At 39.4% G+C, this 25,954-nt stretch overlaps 1 protein-coding gene across 4 annotated transcripts in view; it reads left to right on the forward strand.

Moving 5' to 3' along the window:
* The window catches only part of CDC123 (cell division cycle 123), a 60,673-nt gene that overhangs the window by 25,716 nt on the left and 9,003 nt on the right, over positions 1–25,954 (forward strand). For 3 of the 4 annotated variants that reach the window (XM_047066857.1, XM_047066859.1, XM_047066858.1), the window contains 5 exons: positions 61–167; positions 13,893–13,941; positions 18,242–18,317; positions 19,953–20,075; positions 21,780–21,808. In XM_047066857.1, coding sequence (XP_046922813.1) covers positions 61–167; positions 13,893–13,941; positions 18,242–18,317; positions 19,953–20,075; positions 21,780–21,808 — 384 coding nt within the window. The remainder of the gene's footprint in view (positions 1–60; positions 168–13,892; positions 13,942–18,241; positions 18,318–19,952; positions 20,076–21,779; positions 21,809–25,954) is intronic. The other variant, XM_047066860.1, reaches the window with a different exon arrangement.

The following is a 25,954-nucleotide window of genomic DNA, read 5'->3' on the forward strand; positions in this document are numbered from 1 at the left end:
GCTTCATTCATAACAACTAACTTGGAATGTACCCTAAGTAGCATGTGCTTTGTCATTTAGGATGCGTACTGGATAGCAATGAACAGTTCTCTGAAATGTAAAACCCTCAGCGACATCTTTCTGTTGTTCAAGAGCTCTGATTTCATCACTCGTGACTTCACTCAGCCGTAAGTATGTCTCTTGATCTCCCATGTCAGTAGGTTCAGTACTTGTGAGAAGTTTTCTGAAGGCGAAATGCCATTACTTCTAGTACTGTTAAAAACAGCAGTTCCATAGAACAGACCTATTAAAGCAAACCTTCCTTTTCCTTTGATAATAAATGCTCCACAATGAATATTCCTAAATATCAAGGGCTTTCTTTATATCTGCTTATTAAGTATTTTGATAATTTTTTTTTATTGAAAAACCAATATATGCTCATCATAGAAAAACAAAATTAGGGATTCGAGCTAAACAAAGGAAAGTAAGCACCATGATCTCACCACAGTTGGTTTTATATACTTCCAGAATTCTTTCTTTGCATGCGTCTAATAAAGATATGCCTGTCCCTAACCATATTCTGATTTTTTTTTTAAAGACAGAAATGGGATCATGTAGTTCACACTGCTTAGTAGACTGCAGTGTATAATTAACATCTTTATGTGTCATTAAATACTTGTGTATATCATGGTTTAAAATTACCTTAATGGTATTCCACTGGATAGCTATGGCATAATTTGTTTGATCAGCCCTCTATTTTTATACAGTCCTGCCATGAATATCCCTGTGCTAAATTTTTGTGCATGTTCCTAATTTTTTTTTTTTTAGAATAAATTTCTGGAAGTGGAATTGCTGTTTTCCTTTCTTTGCCAGTTAATTCTGTAACTAAAGAACTTGACCCTGTGCTGTCTTTATCATAGGCAGGTAATGCACCTGCACTGTTGACCTGTTGGTGAGCTCTTTATACTCTTGTTCTGTCACCAAATAGCAGGTATTCTTCTAGATTTCCCATCCTACCCATTTTTTTTTCTTTTTTCTTTTTTTTTTTAATGTTTATTTATACTGAGGTGGGGGGGGGAGAGAGAGAGAGAGAGAGAGAGAGACACACACACACACACAGACTGCTCACAAGCAGGGGAGCGGCAGAGAGAGGAGACAGAGTCTGAAGCAAGCTCCGGGCTCTGAGCTGTCAGCACAGAGCCTGATGTGGGGCACGAACCCATGAGCTGTGAGATCATGACCTGAGCCAAAGTCAGTCGCTTCACTGACTGAGCCGCCCAGGCGCCCCTTCCATCCCTCCCATCTTAAACCAGTCAATTCACTTAAACTAATACTTAAACTGACCTCGCAAGTGAAGTGTCTCACAAAATCCAGCAACTAAGCAGGTGAGCAGGGGTGCAAACACAATGTGCACTTGCCACTTCTTGCCCATCTGTCCGTGTAGTTCACCCTGCCCATTCACCCCATTTCAGCCTCAGATCTTTTTTTGAGGAGCCTGGCACCAAACAATAAATTCACTGCATGTCGGTTGTGTATCTACCCTTTTATGTCTGAGTTCAGTACCTCAGGCATTGACTTTAGTATTACAGTAATCAAAGAAATGAAATTCAGTAATAATAAATGAGTGTGATTATGTTGTAATGTTATTACAAAGGGGTTTTACCTGTATTGATATTTTTGGTTCATCTACAGAAGAAAGCTTCGTATTGTTTTGGTATTTCATTGTCCACCTTTTATGATCATGTTGGCACAGATATTACTAGGTGTTTGGTGGCCCTTGTTTTAGTAATAATGCAGTGGCATTTCCATTCCAGGAGAGACCCTCTGGTTAGAGGAAGTGATGGCTATCTTCTTTGTCCATTATAAAGCCTTTTTTTTTCTTTTTTTTTTTTTTTAAGTAGGTTTCATGCCCAGCGTGGAGCCTAACGCAGGGCTTGCGGTCATGACCCTGAGATCAAGACCTGAGCTGAGATCAAGAGTCAGACGCGGGGTACCTGAGTGTCTCAGTCCATTAAGCATCCGACTTCGGCTCAGGTCATGATCCCATGTTTGTGGGTTCGATCCCCGCATCAGGCTCTGTGCTGACAGCTCAGAGCCTGCAGCCTGCTTAAGATTTTAGGTCTCCCTCTCTTTCTGCCCCTCCCTCTCTCTCTACCCCTTCCTTGCTGTCTGCCCCTCCCCTGCTCGTGCTCTGTCTCTCAAAACATAAAATAAAAACTTAAAAAAAATTAAGTTGGATGCTTAACCAGCTGAGCCACCCAGGCACCCCCATTATAAAGCTTTTTGATATCTAATGCTTTAAGTAAAGAGGCCTTAAAATACATTACATTAAAAAATGCTCTGTACCTGTTAGTTCTTCAGATACAGGCTTTCACGTACCTTTAATACTAGTTGCGTTGAGAGTATGAGGACATCTTTTCCTTTCCAAAAATAGCTGTAAGTCACTTTTAATTCTCTGTGGCTAGTGGTGTTTTACATCACCTTTGCAGTTTGGTGAACTGCTGCTTCTTCCCAGCTCACCTCTCTCTCTCCTTGTGCATGAATGTAACCGGGACTCCAGTAGAAGATGGAAATACCCGTCAGTTGTTTTGTATTCTGTACTCTTGGTTTTTGCATGAGGGGGAAGTAAAGTCGGCAAGTGAATTTGAGGCCCCGGATTAAGAGCGTTTACCCGAAGAATACCAGCCTTCTCTTAGTCTAAATAATTGAGAGTCGGCAGGAGCAAACCCCAAGCACGGAGCTTGCAGCCTTTCATCTGGGTGGCTCTGAGTCATCACCCATTTCTGGAAACGTTTGTCGGTAGTAAGCTGCATGCCAGTAAGTCTTGTCACTGCGCAGAAATCTTTATTGACAGGATCTCCACCGAAAAATGAGCTTGTGTCATATTAGACCTTTCAGGACCCCTTAAAGATTAAATTAGGAGTCTAATTTTTTAAAGTAGACAGGATTGTATTAATGGTTTAATCTCTTTCCTTCTGTTGGCTAGAAAATTGGCCTAAATCTGTTTAGTAATTTGTTTGCACAAGTTAGTTACTAGAGCCCAAACCAGAATATGATCTCAGTCAACGTCATGCTAAATGTTTACAGTATTTTATAGTAAGGTTAGGTTATAGTAAGGTTATAAATGCCTCCCCCTAGCAATGCTTCAAATTAAAATGTAGTAAAATATTGTAAAGAACTTAATTTTAGAAGAATTTAATTACTAAATAATAAGGAATATTATAAGTAATAATATAAGCATAGACCATAATAAGGCATTATGGGGTATTATATAATCTGTGATATGTATAAGATTATATAATATTATGAAAGTGACATTATGTTGTTTATACTATTTTGGGGCTTGCCTCAAAAAAAGAAACAAAGACATTACAGTTAACAGAGGGCCAACTCAAAGCACTTGACACATGCAGAGTTTTAAAAAACATATTATTTAACAAGGACTCTGGAGCTTGGGTGTTTCTGGGGTTGGTTGAGCAGGTCCTCGAGGTCTCCAGGGACCCCGGCTCTTTCAGTGTTTACGCACTCTCATCCTTGGCTCGCTGACTTGGTATCTGGGATCATCACCCGATGGTTACGTGATTGCTGCCGCGGTTCTGAACATCACATGAAGACCTGGCAGTATTTGCACCAGAAATAGAAGGGGTGGTGTGTTTCCTCTCACTCTTCTCCGTGTGTGAGCAAGTAGAGCATTCTGGAAGCTCTCCAGGAGACTTCCTGTCAGACTCATTGGTCGCACAGTGTGACCAGCCTAATCCAGCGATGGTCAGGGAACAGAAATGCCGTGACTGGTTTGGACCGGGGCTGTCACACGTGAGCACGCATCAGAATCACCTGATGGGTTCGGTGAAACAGAGATTGGGTTGCTGGTCCCCTCCCCGAGTTTCGGTTCAGTAGGCTGGGAGCCGGGTGCAAGAATAATACAATTTCTAAAATATTCCCAGGTTATCCTGATGATGCTTGGGCAGGTCCACACCTTGAGGACCGCTGAGATTAACCGGCACGTGCATCCCTGGCATTCGGGAGGGTAACGAGAACGTGAGTGCTTCCTGATGTGTTAGCAAGGATGGAGGTTGGAAAGAGCTAGCAGGAGACCAGTACTGTCGGCCACAGCTGTAATCCAAGACAGAATATTAAATACTCCTCTTTTTCCCGTTCCTCAACTGGTTATGGTACACAGGAAGCTTTAAAAAGTGGAAGTTGAAGTATGACACGTTGAACGCAGTGTGTCTGCACTGTACTCACTGAGCAAGTTATTGGCCCAGACGTAAACATTTTATGTGGTTAGACTTGTCGAATATCATGGCTGCTTTCAGTAATTATTTTCTTGATTAAGTGGCACTTCAGTAGGCCAAGGCAAGAAAATAATATTCGCTATTCAATTGGCATTTAGAAGAAAGGGCTGAGCAAATAAAAAAATTAATCCATTAAGTGTTTCTCTGAGGGACTTGTCACTTATGAGATAGGTTTGACTAGAGGTCAGGAAATTTCACTTGGCTTAGTAATTTAACTGCTATGCTCGACATAATTTGCATGCATTTTTTTTAATGTTTATTTTTGAGAGAGAGAGAGAGCACAAGTAGGGGAGGGACAGAGAGAGAGGGAGACAGAGTCCGAAGCAGGCTCCAGGCTCTGAGCTGTCAGCACAGAGCCTGACGCGGGGCTCGAACCCACGAACTGTGAGATCATGACCTGAGTCGAAGTCGGACGCTCAGCCAACTGGGCCACCCAGGCTCCCCAGTTTGTATGCATTCTTAAGATTATTACAAAACTGGTTATTAAACATAAAATTCAGCAAATAGTCTCAGGAGTAAAATTTTGTGTGTGTTAGACCTTTATGATTAAAAAAAAATTTTTTTTTTTTAATGTTTATGTTTTGAAGGAGAGAGACACAGAGCTTGAGCAGGGAAGGGGCAGAGAGAGAGAGGGAGACACAGAATCCGAAGCAGGCTCCACGCTCTAAGCTGTCAGCACAGAGCCCGATGCTGGGCTCGAACTCAACAAGCTGTGAAGTCGTGACCTGAGCCGAAGTCGGACGCTCAGCCGACTAAGCCACACAGGCGCCCCTGTGCCTTGTGACTTTTAAGACCCATTTAATTAGTTGACACTTTTCTGCTATAGATTATATTAATTTTAGATAGCATATTTTATCTTTTTGAAGAAAAATTCTATGAAAAAAATTTTTTTTAATTTTTTTTTTTTTTTACGTTTAGTTATTCTTGAGACAGAGAGAGACAGAGCATGAACGGGGGAGGGTCAGAGAGAGGGAGACACAGAATCTGAAACAGGCTCCAGGCTCTGAGCTGTCAGCACAGAGCCCGACGTGGGGCTCGAACTCACGGACCACGAGATCATGACCTGAGCCGAAGTCGGCCGCTTAACCGACTGAACCACCCAGGCACCCCTCTATGAAAATTTGAATGAACACACCCAATGATCCTTTGTTCAGTATCGTTTTATTTTTATCATTCCTTTTCTACCACGGGTGAAATCTGAAATGGAGTCTGTGCCCCAGTGCTCCTAACTTGGTTCCTCACAAGCAGTAAAGTCTACAACACCACAACTTTGATACTGCATGTCCCCTGGCTTTACAGTTTTCTTTTCTCTTTTTTTTTTTTCTGCCCATGATTTATACTTTTTCTTATACTTAATAATTGTTTCCTCTGAGGTATAATGTCAGCTTTCAAGTTTTTTAAAACGCTTACCAACGAGAATTGTGCCCTAGTAAAACATCTAGGATGGCATGCCACTTTAAAGCAGTAATGATTGTGGTTACTGCCACTTGAGAAAACTTTAGTGATGATGTTTTCTCATTACTTAATAAAAATGCTGAAATTGCGATCTCAGTCAGTGGACTTAGGCTATACTAAGTTACCCATGGTAAATTCATACAGTTGATACTCTCAAAGTTTACCAACACCATGATTCTCCTTCCCCCCCACCTGCCATGTGATGGGCACAAATTAGAGACCATCCCATGTGAGTAGGTGATCTTGTAAATCTGTACCTCCGATGCCAGAGTCTCACCCCTTACCCCCAGCAAATAGGATTCATCTTCAACTTAAATGTTTTCCACTGGTGTATTCTGTTTTCATCTCCCTTTAGCTCTTTCTTGTACAGTGTATTTCTTAATCGTAGCACAGCTCAACAGAGTGCAGGTACATTGTAGCTTTTCTCTTCCTCTCTCCTTTCCTTGTAATGAGGCGTGGGACACATTCTGCATCATCTTCTGTAAACTAGATAGAATACATCCATATTTTCCTGATTTTGCTCCCGCTCTTCCACTTACCTGCATCCTTATCATTAAACGTATCATATTCTCTTTTGATGTGTGAAATATTTGGAATAGCATAATAAAAACCTGCTGAGCACAGTTAGGAAGTTAACAGAAAAAAAGTATGTCAATCTTGAGACATGTTTAGGGCATGATGTTTAGGGCATGATGAATAGGCCTGTTACACTAAGACCTCTTGGCGGATAGAAAATGCGACCTTGTTTAAGTCGAGGGAATGATGTGGGCAGTAGCTTGAGTAGAAGTGAAAGACAAAAAAGATGGCCCTCTGCCTGCCACTCACCAGTGCTGGCCAAGCACAGTCCCTGCAGTTTGGGGCTAGGACCTACCTTTTATTTCCTTTCTTTTTAAAAAAATTTTTTTAATGTTTTTATTTATTTTTGAGACAGAGACCGAGCATGAGCAGGGGAGGGGCAGAGAGAGAGGGAGACACAGAATCCGAAGCAGGCTCCAGGCTCTGAGCTGTCAGCGCAGAGCCTGTCTCGGGGCTGGAACTCATGGACTGTGAGATCATGACCCGAGCTGAAGTCGGACGCTGGACACTTAACTGACTGAGCCACCCAGGCGCCCCTTCTTTCTTTTTTACAAATTCGGTTCTAGAACATTTCTTTGAAAACTTCTTGTTAACTAATTTCAAAATATATTAAAAATACACTGGCATAATTTCATAGTAGCTTTCATCAGAATAGGCCTTTATGTTTTGTTGCTTTTTCCCAAAGTAAAATCTTTATTTTTGTATATTGAGAATTCTTTTTATTTTGTAATTCCCATTGTAGGTAATGCGATGTTCATCCTTAATAACATTTGTGTTTATTTCAGAGTTTTAATGGCGAGCTAGAGGAACTGTAATTGTAATTCAGTACAGGGGCCTCCTTTCTATCCAGACTGTAAAGCAGGGAGTTCAGTACTACTTTCTCTTGTTACCTTGTTGAAAATTTCAATCAAAGAAATTATCCAAGGTAAAATAAAATACTAACCCAGGTGTCGTGGACTCTGGGTCTAGAGTTCTCTCTGATCCAGCAAGAAAGCGGGGGCAGGATTAAAAATGTGAGAGGAAAAAAAAAAAAATGTGAGAGAGGCTAATGTCCCAGAGTAGACAAGAGCCCCGAGTAAGGGTCCTTGCTCCATTTTTATTAGGATCAGAAGGCTTACAAACATAGTGATGGATGTGCACAAAGACAAGGAAATCCTGAACTTCAACTCCTGGCTGGGCCTGAGGGAAAGGGGGTTTGGGTCAATACAAAACAAAATCCTGGCGCTGGGCAGAAGGTTGTTTACAGCGGACTTGAGGCCCCACCTCTGTTTACTTAAACTGGCCTAGGGGACCAGAAAGACAGAGATTGCTACCTCAGGGTCAGCAAGGCACCTTTCTTTTGCTAACTAGCTCCACCCTGGGAAACTTCGCCCCGCAGGGGTCCATAGCCCTATTTACCTGTTTACCTAATTTGGTCCTTCCTTCCTGTGAAAGCAGCTTTCTGCTATTGTACTAAATTGGGGGGGGGGTGTTACCACCCTGAATACCTAATCTTGTTTACCTCATCATGGATGTCTTCATCCTGAGATTTCCTATTCCTATACTTTTGTCCTATACTGGGGGCCTTTGTCCCGCTTTACCTGTACTGGGGGCCTTTGCTTTTACCTAATCTAGTTTACCCAAATTTGGGTATGTACACCCTATGGCTTTCTAATTCTTTATGCCTTGTTAACCCATCACTGCAGGCTCAGGGAATTCTTAAGCTTATTCCCCACACCCAGGAAAAAAATTTTTAAAAACCAACATGATCATAAGTGTATATGAAAATGGCTATTAAGTGCTAATCTAATATAGCTAGGCTGGTCAGATTGGCAGATCTTCAAATGCGATTCAAATGTTCTTATTTGTAGTTATAAAAGAACTTTAAGAAACTGATCATTAATTTCTGGTTCTGCCTAAGTAACAGGCTAAGATGACTTGAAAAATGTTTTGTTACAAGTATCTAAAAATGCTAGATAAGATGAGCTACGACACAAAAATGTAAGGCACAGCTGAATTCACAAGAAACAAACGGCAATCCCAGATGCAAGAAATAGAAAGAGGATGGAAAATCAGACGCTTAGGTAGATAAGCCTTTTAGGGACGGTTACCAGAACTGATAAGGGACATAACTTTTAATCCCTTACTGGGACTGGAGGCTGAGCATTAAGCCAAAATGAAGTAAAGTTCTGGAAAAGAGACCCTATTGCACCTCCAATAAAGGATGAACTAGAAAACAATTCATCCACTGGCACAGAGACCAGGAGGCAGAACTGAAACTCCTTGCTCTTTGGGTTTTGCATTTTAAAGTGTTGAGACCTCAGGCCTCTACCTCACAACGAACTTGGAGTACAAATTTAAACCACCTGTCTGGTTGGAGCTCTCCCAAACTAAGAGATTAAGGTAAAAGTCAGTCCCTGAATCATTTTACCCTTGAGGCACTTAGAAGATGCAAACACAAAGTGCTCTGGAAAGACTTCAGCAACCCAGGCCTCAGGGGGACCCTCAGAGAAAAGAGCTGCACCAGATGGGTGCTTTCGGCAAAAATACGGAAATACTTGAGGAAACAGCACACCAGGCCCCCAAACTAGACAAGGCAAGACAGGCAAGAGGGAGTAGAGCTGTATGAATTTAAAAGCAGAAGTCTCAAAGATAATGTAAATGACGTGTTTTAATTACTTACACTCATAAAAAGAATCGATACTCGTAGAACAAGTTTTAGGTTTGTTAATTTACATAGAAGGATTGTAAAAATTCCAGTGTTGTTAGTACTGTAATTATCTTACTCATTTTACTCTTTTAAACCTGCCTTCTCCAGAATGTAAATGGAATCTAAATATTCACACACAGCGTTCTTTGCAGTATTTCAGCTGAGCTCCTGTAAATGTTATTATTGACTGGCTCTGCTCTCTGCTCTTGTAGGGTCTGTACCCGACCATTTGGTTAATCATCTTAATATGAAAAAGCCTTCTACAGTAATCCCACATACCACAGACGTTCTCATTTCTACCTTTTGAAACTAGTCAGGTTTTTAAAATAACATTAAATGCTAAACCAACCAACACTTAAATAATGTTACAAGATGGGAGAATGCAAATATGTTTTAAAATGTATACCTGTTTTGGGACCTCTGGATGGCTCAGTGGGTTGAGTGTCTGACTCTTGATTTGGGCTCGGGTCATGATTCCAGGGTCATGGGATCTAGCTCCGGGTCATGCTCTGCACTGAGATTGGAACTTGGTTGAGATTCTCTTTCTCTCTCTCTCTCTCTCTCTCTCTCGCTCTCGCTCTCGCTCTCGCTCTCGCTCTCGCTCTCGCTCTCTCTCTCTCTCTCTCTTGCTCTCTCCCTCCTTCCCCCTCCCTCTACCATTCTCCCGCTCACTCATTCTCTCTCTAAAATAAAAATTAAAAAAATAAAATGTGTATCTGTTTTGAAGTAGCAATATGAGGATTAACCAAGTGAAATCAGTATTTGTAGGAATATTGAAGCATTAAAAATATTCAACAATGAGTATATGGATTTTGGAATTGTGCCTTTTGGGTTTCCTGTAGTGTTTTAAAAATAGGTAGATATAGAACCTTAATCTCCCTTGTTCTTTATAGAATATTAATAAGAACTATCCTCTGTTACCAGACATATAAAAAGTATGCCACCCACACGATTAAAGTCACATTTCAAAAATACAGATGGTCCTAGTTCTGTGACTACACTAACCATTAAGATAATACCCTGTTATTTTGTCCTTTGTCATCTCTCTCCTTTCATCTCCCTGTATGTTGTAGATACATTTACATTAAGAAAAGACAGGCAGTCAGTTCAATTTTAACATGATAATGAACTATTGGTTAGTTGGAAGCCAAAATATTAACTTTTTTTCTATTGAAATAGAATGGACATAATGTTATATTTCAGGTGTACCACATGACGATTCCATATTTGTATATGTTCCAAAATGTAAATTATTAACTTGTAAACTTGAATTGGTTTCTTATAAAAGCAATACATGTATACTTTGTACTTTTATGTATGTTTTAATTCTTAAAATTAGAAGGTAAAATTAAAGTTTTAAGGATAAATGGAAAATGTTTTAAGGATAAAAGGAATTTTTATGATAGAATTCATAAAATAATTAGCAATTTTTTACTAATTAAAATGTTTAGACTGTTAAACTAGGAAGAAAAAGTGAGGGATCTTTTGAAATGAAGAAAAGTTTATTATGGACTATTGTGGACTATTGAAAAAGATTGGTCAAAGACTTTTATTTAGATGCATCTGGTATTTGTGGTATTTTGTTGTGGTTTTGTTTGTTTGTTTGTTTCTTTTTGCTGAAATCTGTGAGCTTCAGCAGCAGCTGGACGAGGGTTTCATACCCTCCCTACCACGAGCTTGATCTCTCACCTTTCAGAGTCTTGGTGTCCTCATGTGATAAATGTGGATATTAATAGCACTTTCTCACAGAACTTTTGAAAGGATTAAATGAGATAGCAAATGTAAAATCCTTCCTTTGGTGCCCATTCAAGAATACAGGGAAAACCCACTGCTTTTTAACAAAGCACATTGAGTGTACTTCTCTTTGTAATTCAGATTTTATCAACCGATGCCCAGTTGTTAGTGGGGATAAAAGTTTTTTTCTGAGGACCTCAGCCAGCCAAATAAATTAGAATTGTTTCTGTTTGGAATATAGGTCACAAATGATTACAGAGAATTCCAACCTAATCAAATGTTCAGGGAAATTTAAAAGCTTTTGTTTAAAAAAAATTTTTTTTTGGGGCGCCTGGGTGGCGCAGTCGGTTAAGCGTCCGACTTCAGCCAGGTCACGATCTCGCGGTCCGTGAGTTCGAGCCCCGCGTCAGGCTCTGGGCTAATGGCTCAGAGCCTGGAGCCTGTTTCTGATTCTGTGTCTCCCTCTCTCTCTGCCCCTCCCCCGTTCATGCTCTGTCTCTCTCTGTCCCAAAAATAAATAAACGTTGAAAAAAAAATTAAAAAAAAAATTTTTTTTTAATGTTCATTTTTGAGAGAGAGAGAGCACGCGCGTGCGCTTGAGTGTGAGTGGGGGAGGGGCAGAGAGAGAGAGAGAGAGAGAGAGAGAGTGAGGCAGACACAGAATCCCAAGCAGGCTCCAGGCTCCAAGCTGTCGGCACAGAGCCCAATGCGGGGCTCGAACTCACGAACTGCGAGATCATGACCTGAGCTGAAGTCGGTCACTTAACCTACTGAGCCGCCCAGGTGCCCCCTAAAATCTTTGGAAACTCAATTTTACTTTAAATTGCTTAAAAGAGATTTTTTTTTTCTTTTAAAGAGATCTTTAAAAGTATTTTTTGTTTTGTTTGCGTGGTGTTTTGTTTTGTGTTTGTTGTTGTTTTTTTAATAACAGTGTCTCTCCACCACAAGTTTTGCTCACTCTTTGTCAGTATTCTCCAAGGTTCTGTCATGTGCCTGAGGTGATCCCTTCCATTTACTTCTCAGCTTTATCTCTTACACCCGTGGGATCACCTCCAGATAATTGTCTCCAATTCCTCCTTCTCTTTGAGTTTCTTAATTTCCAGTTGCTTCCTAGACGTCTCTGTGCGGTTCTTTCTCCCGGATGTCTCCAGCTCTCCACATGCAAACATAGTTCCCTTCCATCGTTCTCTCACCCGTCAGCTGCTTTCCTTCCGGTCTCAGTGAATGGCATTCCCATCACCTGCCAGCCAGTCGTTGATGACCTCAGTCATCCCGACCTCTTTCTCCCTCACCCCTCACTTCCACCAGGGCACCAGGCCATGTTGGCTTTGCCTCCTGAATATCTTTACATCGTGCTTTCCTCCTTCCCTGCTAGACCCTCATCGCTCCCCAGGGCTATCGGACGGAGCCTTCTAACTGGTTCTCTGCCTCCCTACTTGCCACTCCCCCCCACAGGCTATCCAGTACCGCTGCCACAGTGAAAGCCCTCCTGCGTTTAGAAACTTGGAGCGCCCCGTTGTCTGTGTAATGAAGCACAGCCTCCCTAGGGAGACAAGAGCCTTCACAATCTGAATGCTCCTCCCTATCCCAAATTTCTCTCCAGCCTCATTTTTTTTTTTTTTTAATTGAAGTATAGTTGACACAACGTTACATTAGTTTCGGGTGTGAACCAGTGATTTACCAAGTGTGTGTTTTATGGTTTGCTGACCATACGTGTAGCTACCATCTGTCCCCATACAGCGCTGTTACAGTCCCACTGACTAGATTCCCTTTGTTGTGCCTTTTATCCCTGGGACTTACTCTCTAACTGGAAACCTGGATCTCCCAGTCCTCTTCACTTTTTGCCCGCCCCCCTACTGCCCTCCCCTCTGGCAACCATCAGCTTGTTCTCTGTATTTATGAGTCTGTTTCTTATATGAGTCTGTTTTTGCTTTTTGTTTGTTTAACTCAAGCCTCGTATCTGCTTTATCCATTCATCTATCTGTGAACACTTAGGCTGCTTCCTTATCTTGGCTGTTGTAAGTAATGCTGCAATAAACATAGGGGTGCGTGAATCTCTTTTTGAATTAGTGTTGTGTTTTTCTTTGAGTAAATACCCAGTAGTGGGATTACTAGATCATACGGTAGTTCTACTTTTAATTTTGTGAATACCTTCCATACGGTTTTCCATAGTGGCTGTGCCAGCTTGCATGGCCACCAGCGGTGCGCGAGGTCTAAGCCCATTTTTGGCAGTGCTCCCCTTGCATTCTGCACTCCCATCAGGGCCCATCTGCAGTAGTTCTCCACCTTCTGCATGGCCGTTCTCATTTCTCGTCCTGCTTTAGCACATGCTTGCCTCTGCCCTAAATGTGGACCTTGCCTTCCTGCTGACTGAAGCTTTCCTGACCTCCCTCCTCCCTATACAATGGAGAGCTAATCCATTTTTCCTTTATGCTGCCAGAGTATTTTTATTCTTACTTCCAGTGTTTTAAGTTCCTTGTCTACTTGTTAGGCGTTCCCCATTAGACTAACCTCCTAAAGAACAGGGGACTTAAGTGATTTTAGCATTCCTGGTGTCTGGCCGGTCCTTGGCATAGGGAGTTATTTAATAAAGGCATTTAATACCTGAAAAATTGTTCATGAAATGGAGGATTTTTAGAGTGGAAAGCAGTTTACTTAAGGAATGAGTAGTTCTATGAAATATTTTTTTAAATGGCATGTAGTGGAAGGGTTAGATTATAACTTTGTGTGGCTTTAGATGGTAGAGTTGATGTCAACAGAGAAGTAGACTTCTGGTTTAGCCATAAAAAAGAAGGCAATGAGTATTGTAAAACCTCAGCGCTGTCCTGCCTTCATTTGGAATCTATCTTCAGATAATCTGAGTTGTAGTCCTGGCTTGGTCACTAAATTTGGTCTTTCCTGGGTCTAAGTTTCTTTGTTTGTTTTGACCAAAAAATGGAAGTAACGCTTATACGGTTGTTTTGAGGACTAGTGAAATAACATCTCAGAGTGCCTCGGCTAACGTCTGATGTTCGATAGTGCTTAATAAAGGTTTATTGGATTTGAATTAGCCTCCTGTTTCTGGATGCTTCTAGTAAAACCTACTCTCACATTGAATGTAAGTAATGTGTGTACATAAACTGGCACCATAAAAAAGATTCAATTGCCTTTTTTTTCTCTTAAAGATTTATTCATTGTACTGATGATTCTCCAGATCCTTGTATAGAATATGAGGTAAGGATTTATTTTTTTAATTTTGATGAAATTGATAATCCTAGATGAAGATGTTTTGAAAATTGCTATTTATTCTTAAGCAGAATGAATAAATTTTTTTGGATCAATCTCTCTGGCAATCTAGAAGCACTGAATTTTTAAATTTATGAAAAATACATACAAATATATACACACATGCATACAAAGTGTATATATATATATATATATACATATATATATATATACTATAGAATGTACATATTTTGTAACAACACAGATAGCTTTGTACCCACCATGTAGCTTCACCTGGGTAAGCTTTTTAACCTGGTATATGAAGAAAAATAGTGATCATCATTTTACTGTTTAGGCCCAGTGGCCCTTTTTATTTTTGTGTTGTTGATTCATTTTGCAAATTACATGCAGAAGTAAGAATGAAAGGATAGTGAAAATGTTATTAGAAGTAGCAGTGAGAATTCAGACATAGCAAAACCAAATTTATATTCTGTATTTTCCTAGTTTGAGGGTATTTTACACCCCCCACCCATGCCCATCCCAACATCAGCTGTCACTAGTGAATCTGGAACATACTTTTCTTTGAAATCCTGACTCCAGGTTTCAGCTACATGCCTGATAGGCTCTTGCTTATTATCATCACTCCTGGTTCTTCCTGCACTTGGCTTGTCAAAATGTAATACTTTTGAAAACTTTGATAGCTTGTAATTTGTTGAAGAGAGTAGCCAGCCTGCTCCATAATTGCAAACCATTTGCATTTTGGGATTTATGACACCAATTAGAATCAGTTCACTGGTCTTTTAAAAAAATTCTTCCTTGTCTGTTTGCTTCCGCTCACTTTTGTACACATGTGCTTTCAAAACTTGTCCATTGACTCACTGTATCACTTGATACAGTTAAAGCATATATTGATGTATCTTCTGTGATCATGCCATGGTGTGGAATAATTTACTATTTACCTAGGCCACTGAACTGGATCTCTTAGTACTTGTAATGGAGCTTTTTATGTACCGTTAGTGAGGGTTTTTTTGGCTTAATAGCACAGTATGAGCATTTTCCCAAATCATTAAACATTTTTATAACATTATTTCTGTGCACATATTATATTCTTGTCTCTTGTTTCATTGAACAAACATCTATTAAACACCTGCTGTATCTTATTACTTGGTGCTTGAAAACACAGTGACAAAGATCGTTTCTCTAGTCTGCCCTGAGGCATGATCTTTGTTGAGATGTCATCTTCTGTCCCCAAGATTCATTTCCCCAGCTATTTGTGGTTTTATTGGTTTTTTTGGGAATATCCTATCATCATGTTAAGGCACAGCATTTAAAAGTCAGTTTTAAAAGCTCAGGAAAGTAATACTAGAATAATTAAAATGAAAAAAGTTGTAAGCAGAATCCTGGATAGTCGTGTATTCCTTTTATGTATATTTAAAAAGATACGTATGTGTACTCCATGCTCCTGTATTCATAGATTACTTCTGTAAAGATATGTGAGAAATTGACAGCACTGATTACCTCTGAGGAGGAAGACAGAGGGACTGTATGGTCTTGCACGGTGGTGGGAGGTGGGAGGAGAATTCTTTTACCCTCATGGTTTTTTGTGTTTTTTTTTAACATTTATTTATTGTTGAGAGACAGAGACAGACAGAGCATGAGCAGGGGAGGGACAGAGAGAGGCAGACACAGAATCTGAAGCAGGCTCCAGGCTCTGAGCAGTCAGCACAGAGTCTGACGCAGGGCTCGAACCCACGAACTGCGAGATTATGACCTGAGCCGAAGTCGGATGCTCAACGGTCTGAGCCACCCAGGCGCCCCCGCCATGTAATTTTTTAACTGACTATAGTATATGTGCTACCTGTCCAAAACATTTTAGTAAACATTATGCAAATTCTTCCCAAAATTAATGTTTATAGCAATTGCTTATTTCTTTGTTGCTTAAGTAAATATTACTATAGCTCTAAAAAACTATATTTGGCAGTATCAGTTTTTGCTTTTTTTTTTTTTTTTTCGGTATTTTGAGAGAGAGTAGGTGGGGAGAAGAGAGAATCCCAAGCAGGCTCTGTGCTGACAGCGCAGAGCCCCACGTGGGGCTGGAACTCGCAGACTGTGAGATCATGACCTGAGCTGAAATCTGGTGCTTAACTGACTGAGTCACTCCGTTGCCCCAGTATCAGCTTTTAATAGATGAGAGCAGTGTAATTTTTTAGTTTGGGGTTCTTCATTTAATAATTCATTTCTATTTTTTTTTTTTAATTTTTTTAACCTTTATTTATTTTTGAGACAGAGAGAGACAGAGCATGAATGGGGGAGGGGCAGAGAGAGAGGGAGACATAGAATCAGAAGCAGGCTCCAGGCTCTGAGCCACCAGCACAGAGCCCGACGCGGGGCTCGAACTCACAGGCCGCAAGATCGTGACCTGAGCCCAAGTCGGACGCTTAACCGACTGAGCCACCCAGGCGCCCCAATTCATTTCTATTTTAAACATACGGCACGTAAAAAGCTTGACCAAGAGCTCACAATAATGAAAATTGAAATCAGTGCATTTTAAAATCTTAGACATATTTTAACAATGTAGATTTTTTTTTAAGAAATTTACTATCAAAAATTTAAAAGTATAAGAAATTATGCAGAATTTACCACCTGAACATATCCTCAGTATTAGCATTTTGGCATTTAACTTCCCTTTCTTGAGATGTGTATATCTGTATATATATACACTCTCTTCATTACTTTGCATATCATTTTTTTTTCACTTAGTGTGAACATTTTTCCAGTTCAGTAGCTGTTTTTTTATATCAGGATTTTTAGTGGCTGTTTATCCTATATATTTGCTGTTTTACTTTATAACATTCCTTAAGCACCTGTTAGTTATTACATACTTGTGCTGGGGACGTAAGATGAGTAAGACCCAGTTCCTGGCCCTTAGGGAGGTTGCTAGTTAGGAAGGAAAAGAGACCTGTATCAGATTATCACAGTACAGCTTGGTATGCATGGGCTTACTCTAGAATGTTAGGTACAAGAAACTGGGAGCACAGGATATGGGAAGGGGGAATACTGGGCCCACTGGAGGGAATTCCAGGAATGAGGCTTAGAAGAATTCAGGTTCCATCTCTTAGGTCCTAAAGGGCAAAGACGTGTATGCGAAGTGTGTGCCAAGAAAAGGGAGCCTGGAGGCACTGGCCACTTGTTAGAATTAATACTTCACAGAAACAGGGCTAGTCTTTTCCAAAGAAAGGCTCAGAAGCATGCATTTGTCAACTATCCTATTTATAAAATTGTAGCAATTCAATAGCATATGAGAATTTATACATGTTAAATAATTATGGTAGTAGAACCCATTTATGACTTGGGCCATTGGTAGAATTGTTTTACTTTAAAGTAGTGGGAAAATCATGGGAGGGTTATAGGGAGTTTTAGTGATAAATCATAATAATTTATCAGCATCGTACACAATGTTGCTAAGGTAGATAACTCGGAAATCGTTTTATTTTTTTGATGTACTTAAAGGGGTGAAGAACATACGAATTACAGGGCAGCTGTACACAATGATGGTAGGGTTCGACTTCATCCTTGGATATGTATATCATGTCAGAGCTCTCAGAGTGATGAGTAAGTGACAGAGATGCGTTTTGTCATAAACAGTTTCAATAGTGCTTCCCCCGCTTACTGAATTAATAGATCTGTCCCCTACGTCTCGTGATGAGAATGGTTTATGATGCCATTTTTAAAAATTTGAGCAGCATATTTATTAAGTAAATGTTACAATTTTATGATAAATGAAAAGATACACAGGGAAAAGTGTTGTCACATGATATTTGGGGGTCTGTCTTCAAAATGCAAGTCTTGTAATTACTTTATTATTTTTTAAATTTTTATTTAAGCTCTAGTTAGTTAACATATAGTGTGATACTGGTTTCAGGAGTAGAATTCAGTGATTCATCACTTACTACATACAACACCCAGTGCTCATCCCTAGTGCCCTCCTTAATGCCCATGTCCCATTTAGCCCATCCCCTCCCCACCCCCCCTCCCCGACACACACACCTCCCCTCCAGCAACCCTCAGTTTGTTCTCTGTTGTTAAGAGTCTGGTATGGTTTGCCTTCCCCTCTCTCTTCCCCGCCCCCCTCCCTGTGTTCATCTGTGTTGTTTCTTAAAATCCACATATGAGTGAAATTATGCCTTCTTTTCCCCAAACTATTTGATAATGGCAATTGTTAAGATATACTTTTGACATAAAATTGTCTGTTAGACCAGTAAACATTCCCTTGTTTCATAGTTTTGTTACGTTTTTCCTTTGTCTACAGCTTGTTCTTCGAAAATGGTGTGAATTAATTCCGGGGGCTGAGTTCAGATGTTTTGTAAAGGAAAACAAGCTTATTGGTGAGTTTTTTTTACCCATTGAAAGAAGACAAGCCTTTTTTTTTTTTTTAAGCTTATTTATTTATTTTAATTTTTAAAAAAATGGTGTGTTAAGTAAACTCCACTACACATGGGGCTTGAACTCATGACCCCCGAGATCAAGAGTTGCATGTTCTACCAACTGAGCCAGTCAGGCGTCCCTAAAGTTTATTTATTTTTAGTAATCTCTCCACCCAACGTGGGGCTTGAACGTACGACCCCAAGATCCAGAGTCACACGCCTCTCGGACTGAGCCAGTCAGGCACCCCAAGAAGACAAGCTTTGATGAAAGTGAATTTCTAGTAATTAGGACAGGGTAATAAATCAGTGTATATTTCCGATGCTACCTCTAATCAATTGGTACTATCTCACTGGAATGCTATATTGATAATGACCCTGAGGCCATATTCAGTTTCCACAAAAAGAATCTTGTCCATTAATTATGTTTGTCTGGATTCTGGAGATGAAAGTGATGGTCTTGACCATCCCCAGTTTAGGATATGTACCGTATTACCTGCTTTCTCCTTGGGACTTTCCTAAGTATTACTAGCAACACACTGCTTATTTTAAGCATCATAAAAAGCCAAGTTTTGGGATCTTTATTTCTATTATTGGAGCAGTGTTTATTATTCTAACCAGAGGAAATATGTGGATAAGTAAGTGCATTACTCTAAAAACCACCCGTTTTCTTCCTGTCAGATTATTATTTTGTTTGCTGTGATGTATTCAAGTTAAGTATTGAAGATAATTTCTTTTTTTTTTTTTTGTCTTTGCATGTTTTCCATGAAGTGAAACTTGCCTTCAGCCAAGAAATGTGTGATTTAGAGTCGAATCAGCACTCTTATGTAGTGAATGTGATGTTGACATCTGTTAATTTACCTAAAAGTAACTTGGGGTGTCTGAATTTATCATATTGTTAGATAGTCCTGGAAAAACTGCAGTACAAATCCAGCTAAAGAAGGCAGTCATACTGGCATGTGATTAAGAAATTGGGTGGAAACCCTTCTTTCAGAGCAGAAAACTTTTTCCTAGGCCTAGAGCAAACTGAGAGAGTTTTTACAATAATCCCTTTAGCGTATTTGGAATAAAATCAGCAAGTAACTCTGAAGAAAGGAATGTTTACTTTTCCATGGCTTGAAACCTCAGGCTTGTGAAGGCAGGGTAGCATGTATGAGCAGGAAAAATGGCCAGTTTCTGTGAAATACAATATGAACACGGAAGACCTATGGAATATTTTAAGTGTCCCAAAGAAAAGTGGGAAAGAATACTAATTTGTAGAGAGTTTGATAGAAAAAATCAAAGAAGCAGAGGCTTAAAACCGCCTCTTTCATTTTTTACATTATGAACGTATTTATGACTGAGTTCTTTCCATTGTGCTAAATAAAAATACTATTTCTAAAGTAAGAATGCATGATATGCAGCTTAGATACAACTCCTTGAATGGGTAAGTTTTTACAACTGATAAGTTTTATATTGATACAAAATGCTGAATCATGTATAATGCATTATTTACCTGGTCTACTTTAATGCTTCTCTCAAAAAGAGGTTTAAATCACATTTTGGTGTTTTTGAAAAGAATGTTATATGATAATGGATATAAAATATTTTTCTTGTCAGGTATTTCTCAAAGGGACTATACACAGTACTATGATCATATTTCTAAACAAAAGGAAGAGATTTGCAGATGCATACAAGACTTTTTCAAGAAACACATACAGTACAAATTCTTAGATGAAGACTGTGAGTATTTTTATTGACCCAGTGAAATGAAGTGCATGATGTTATTGAACCTTATTTCATGGTGGCTCATATTTTAAAAAAAAATTTTTTTCAACGTTTATTCATTTTTTGATAGAGCGTGAGCGGGGGAGGGGCAGAGAGAGAGGGAGACACAGAATCCAAAGCAGGCTCCAGGCTCTGAGCTGTCAGCACAGAGCCCGATGTGGGGCTTGAACTCACAGAGTGTGAAATCATGACCTGAGCCGAAGTCGGACTCCCAACCGACTGAGCCACCCAGGCGCCCCTCATGGTGGCTCATATTTTAAAACTGGATTCAAAACACTGTATTTTCAGCATTTTGCTTTATGGCTCTTCAGTATTACTGATAGTTTGCGTGTTGATTTTACCTGATTTAATCAGAGTCACTTTTTAATATGGAGGTAGTTCTCTCTCTGTACATGTTTTATTATTCATTTTTTTTTTCATTTTTTATTTTTTTCAACGTTTTTATTTTTTTTATTTTTGGGACAGAGAGAGACAGAGCATGAACGGGGGAGGGGCAGAGAGAGAGGGAGACACAGAATCGGAAACAGGCTCCAGGCTCCGAGCCATCATCCCAGAGCCTGACGCGGGGCTCGAACCCACAGACCGCGAGATCGTGACCTGGCTGAAGTCGGACGCTTAACCGACTGCGCCACCCAGGCGCCCCTTATTATTCATTTTAAAGGGCTGTCTACAGAGAGCAAAATGCTTCTGTTATTCAGACTGAATTAGTTGACTCATCTACCTTTCTGGATTTTTTTATTTGAATTATCAGCACCAGTTACAAAGTAAACATTTGTGACTTGTTTTTTAAGAAAGCGCATCGTGTATGAGAGTTTTCATGGATCTTAAAATTGCATCTGCTCTGATTTATATTTTTTCACTTGCCAAGTCTGTGTTCTATGGCAGATGTGATTTTAAAAAAGATTCATCATGCCATAACCACAGCTTGGTTTTATGCTTTTCTACTACACGTTATATTGATATCATTCCTCATCAGATGAGTTAAGTGAGTGATGTTTTTTTCACTAGTACATGTAAGTTGTTTATGATGGTGAATTTGTTGAGATGATGTGTTTGAATTTTAACTATAATTGACCTTTAAATAACACAGGTTTGAACTACATGAGCCCACTTGATGCAGATTTTTTCCTGATACGTACAATATAGGGCTCTGAATATATTTTTCTTATGATTTTACTAGCATTTTTTTCTCTTTATTGTAAGAATGCAGTATTTTATATATATATATTTATATTTATATTTATTTATTTATTATATATATAACGCAGTATTTTATATATATATATATATAATGTATATATACACGAAATACATGTTAATCGACTATTTATGTTACTGTTAAGGATTTGGGTCACCAGTAGGCTGTTAATAGTTAAGTTTTGGGGAAGTCAGCACCCCTAGCCTCCACATTATTTAATGATCAACTGTATGAAAAGATTATGGCTGAGGGTAGACAAAAGGAAAACAAAATGATACAAATAAAACATTGTAGGCTACTTTATCATGTTTGAAAGTTTTGATACTAAGAAGCATGAAGTTCCCAATGCACTTTAATTCTGCTATTTGAGTAATTAAAATATGCATTTTAATTTTCAAAAGGAGACTCAGATCATGAAAATAGTGGTTCATTGTTAACCTTGAATTTTTTCTCTTTTACAGTTGTGTTCGATGTATATAGAGACAGTAGGGTAAGTAGCAGCTCTCTGACATGCTTTAAAGTCAGAGTACAGAGTACATAGCCGTTATGCATGTAGAGGGCCCACTGCTCAAAAAATATTTTCTCAAACCAGCTAAGGTGTTGGAAATTCACAGTGCTCAAGAATCTCCTTGAACACATACTTAACGTTGGGAGACATAGTGTCTTCAGTAATTTTGTGTCACAAGTTTAGGGATTATTAATTTCGGAGATGGCTAAATGGCTGCCTTATATCCCGCTTTCCCCTTTTGTCAGTGGTCCAGGCCTGCTTAAAAAGTTCAGTTTGTGCCCTTAAATGTGGCCAGGAAGTTTTCCTTTGATACTTAGATAATTATTTTTAGTCAACTGAAAGACACTTAGCATGATTGGAATCGCTTATATCTTTAGAGTGAAGATGAGGATTAGTGTATTCTTTAAATCTTTCAAGTGATGGAAACTTGTGTAATGAAAAAGAAAACAAAAACCTGACTTCATACATTTTACAGCAGAGATTTCCTTATCAAGACATGCCATCTTTTCAAAGAAATTTGGGTCACTAAACATCCTGCGATTAGTGCTTATTTACTAAGCTGTTGAGAAGACAGCAGGTGTGTTTTCCGAATATGTGACCATATGTTTTCCAAATGTTACCCGCCTATTTCTCACTCCCTCTCCAAGCTCGTATCAGCTTCACTGTCGTGATGCTTGCGATAACCTTTGAATCATTTGTTGGACACAAGGAAATGGCCCATATGGTCGTGTCTCAAAATAACTATTAAATGTTGACTTGCCTCTGTTTAGCCAAAAGACATCATTTCCTCTGTTTTCACCTGTCTTCAAGGGTGATAACATCTATTAAGAGTTAGAAGGAGAGGGGCGCCTGGGTGGCGCAGTCGGTTAAGCGTCCGACTTCAGCCAGGTCACGATCTCGCGGTCCGTGAGTTCGAGCCCCGCGTCGGGCTCTGAGCTGATGGCTCAGAGCCTGGAGCCTGTTTCTGATTCTGTGTCTCCCTCTCTCTCTGCCCCTCCCCCGTTCATGCTCTGTCTCTCTCTGTCCCAAAAATAAATAAACGTTGAAAAAAAAAATTAAAAAAAAAAAAAAGAGTTAGAAGGAGAAATTATCAGGGCGCCTGGGTGGCTCAGTCGGTTGAGCATCCAATTTCGGCTCAAGTCATGATCTTGCGGTCTGTGAGTTTGAGCCCCAGCGTCAGGCTCTGTGCTGACAGCTCAGAGCCTGGAGCCTGCTTCGGATTCTGTGTCTCCCTCTCTCTCTGCCCCTCCCCCTGCTCATGCTCTGTCTCTCTCTCTCTCTCTCTCTCTCTGTCAAAAATAAATAAACATAAAAAAAATTAAGAAAAAGAAAGAGGAATTATCAACTGAGACTTGGTAAGGAAGAGGGATGTTACTCACACTTTCTATTTAGTGGAAAGAAACCTTAGAGAAAGGGCAGGAGGCTGGTGTGATGGAATGGATAGAAATTGGAGCTGATAGGGGCCCAGGCTCTGGTCCTCCCTCTGCTTCTAACGGATAGATACACACTGGCCACATAATCACTCACGTAGCCAACATTTATAGAGAGCCAGGACTGTCTGATGCCATGTTTCTAACGAGAAGCTTCCAACAAGGTGATCCCCTGACCTACAAGCAGCTTATCTTCAAGGCTTAAACATTCCAGGGAATTGGCCAGGTAGCAGGCAGGATCAAATCAATTAGTGAGTAAACCTAGCCTGTTACCCTGATGAGCAGCTGAGAACTTTGTATTTAATTTAGGTTATCCATATATACCCTATGAGGTATGTATCGCTTGTTCTCATTTTACACATATTAAAACTGAAGCAATTATATTTTGATGCAGTTATATTTAATGGCATTTAAAAATTTAGAATTTGCCACGGTCTCCATATTTCCCTGGCAGGTGTCAAGATCTGCTTTGATTCAATAGCGGTAGAAGGTTGCAGATGTGTAATTTGGTGAAAGAGTTATATAAACGTCTTAGCTGAAGTTGGACACGTACACAGAAGTAATTACTGCTGTGATCTAACAGAACTGAAAGTAGTTGTGTGTTTTTCATGTGAGAAGCATGCTAGTATAAACATCCTGACAGTTTCTGAGAAGAGATTTAAACCATGATGTAAAACCCATTTGCATTTACTCAGTGGCACATGTATCACTGTTAGGAACTTTGTTGCATAGACGATTTAATGACAGTTGTAGAAAACTAACTCTATGGTGGTCTCTTCTGTGCAGTAGAATTGAAGTGTGTTTGAGCCTGGCAGTACTTGGATGTGTCTACTTTCTTACTGCAGCTGGGCAAGGTGACTCAGTGTTGATAGATTCTAACCATCATGTATGTCAGAGGTGGCCCATACACTCAGTAGGTCCCGGATGAGGCTTCGGAATATGTATTTTAAGAAGCTCCTTGAGTGATGATAACGCGTAACTAGAATTTAGAATAACTTCTTCAGAGACTTGAAAAATTATTTCAGTCTCCTTATGTATTCCTTTAGTGATGGCTGTTGTTTTGTTATTAATTTCATTGCTTTGTGGACTTTGTCTGATCTTGAGTCTTTGATATTGTTGTGATTGGTTTTGTAACTTGATCACTTCTTTTGTGACTGTTCTATGTGTGACTGAAAAATTACAACTGACGTCTGAAGTATTCTGTAGATGTTTGTTACATTAAGCTTGGTGATAATGTGAAAATCTATGTCTTATGGACAAAATGATGTCTGAGGAGACCTTCAAGATGATAGAGATTTGGGGGAAATGGATGGGATATAGATGTAACAAGACTGGCCGTGATGTTCCCCAGGATAATTGTTGAAACCGAGTGGTAGCTTTTTGGGGTTCTTTATACTATTTTGTCTACTTTGTATGTATTTAAACTTTTTCATATAAAAATTTTTTTAACTTTAAAAACCATGAAAAAATATCTGTATCTTCCCTAATTTTTGGTCTACTTAATTTATCAGTTACTGAACAAGGTATGTTAAAATCTCCAGCTTTCTAATTCTGTCAGTTTTTGTGATAACATATTTTGAGGGTATGTTCTTAGACAAATGCTAGTTTATAATGGTCTTGTTTACCCAGTGAATTCTCATTAGGTGGTGACCTTCTCTATCCCTAAGAATGCTTTTGTGGTTTTCACATTAAAGTATGTTTTGTCTGGTATTAATAGTGTTAGTATAATTTTCTTTTGGTCTTAGAATTTACCTTTTTTCATTCCTATTAGTTTTAGCCTTTAGGTTTTAAGTGTGTGCACATATCTTATAAGTGGCACATTGTTGGGTTTTGTTTTTTTAATCACCAACAATTTCTGGCTTTAACAGGTGAGTGTAGTTTGCATATATTATATTTGCTATCTGAATGTTTTATACCATCTTGAGTTTTCAATTTGCTTTTCTGTGTTTTTGTTCTCTTTCATTTATATTACTGGCTTTTGTTTATTCTTTCCACCCTACCCTTTCCCCCTAAATTTTGAAGTTTTGAGTTTTATTTATTTTGGTAGTTACTGTTAAATCTTAATAAGGATATTTATTAAGCTCAAAAGTTAATCTCACTTCCTGTTGCCCTCATGATACAAAGACCTTGGAACACTAATTCCCAGTACCTGCTTACATTTTACGTATGATTTCTGATTTTGAGTTCCACTTGGCATTTAATAGCCCTAAATTAGTCGTGACTGTTGCTATTCACTTTCTTTGCTTACTAGTGCCTCTTACCACTCGTCTTTGGATCCATTTTCTCTTTAGTAGTATATTCTTTAGTAGAAATTCCCTCAGCCACTGGCTGGAAGAGTTTTTAGCTTTCAAGCATGAATGGCAAGCTTAGCTGGGTATAGAATTTTTGGTTGACAAGTTCTGTTGCCTCAGCATGTTGAAGACATTGCTCCGTTGTCGTTGGCATCTTTTTTTCCTTTTCTTTTGTCTTTTTTGAATACTTCCTAAGTCCAAGAATTCATTTCCTTTGTCACTTGTGAGAAATTCTCAGCTATCTTTTTTTTTAAGTTTATTTATTTATTTTGGAGGGAGAGAGCAGGGGAGGGGAAGGGCAGAGAGAGGAGACGGAGAATCCCAAGCAGGCTCTGTTAGCACAGAGCCCCACATGGGGCTTAAACTCACAGACCATGAGATCATGACCTAAGCCAAAATCAAGAGTT

Source organism: Lynx rufus, unplaced genomic scaffold, assembly GCF_022079265.1.
Source record: "Lynx rufus isolate CCGP_SWC_20201006 ecotype Redwood Valley unplaced genomic scaffold, mLynRuf1.p SCAF_7, whole genome shotgun sequence".
Taxonomy (NCBI): Eukaryota; Metazoa; Chordata; class Mammalia; order Carnivora; family Felidae; genus Lynx; species Lynx rufus.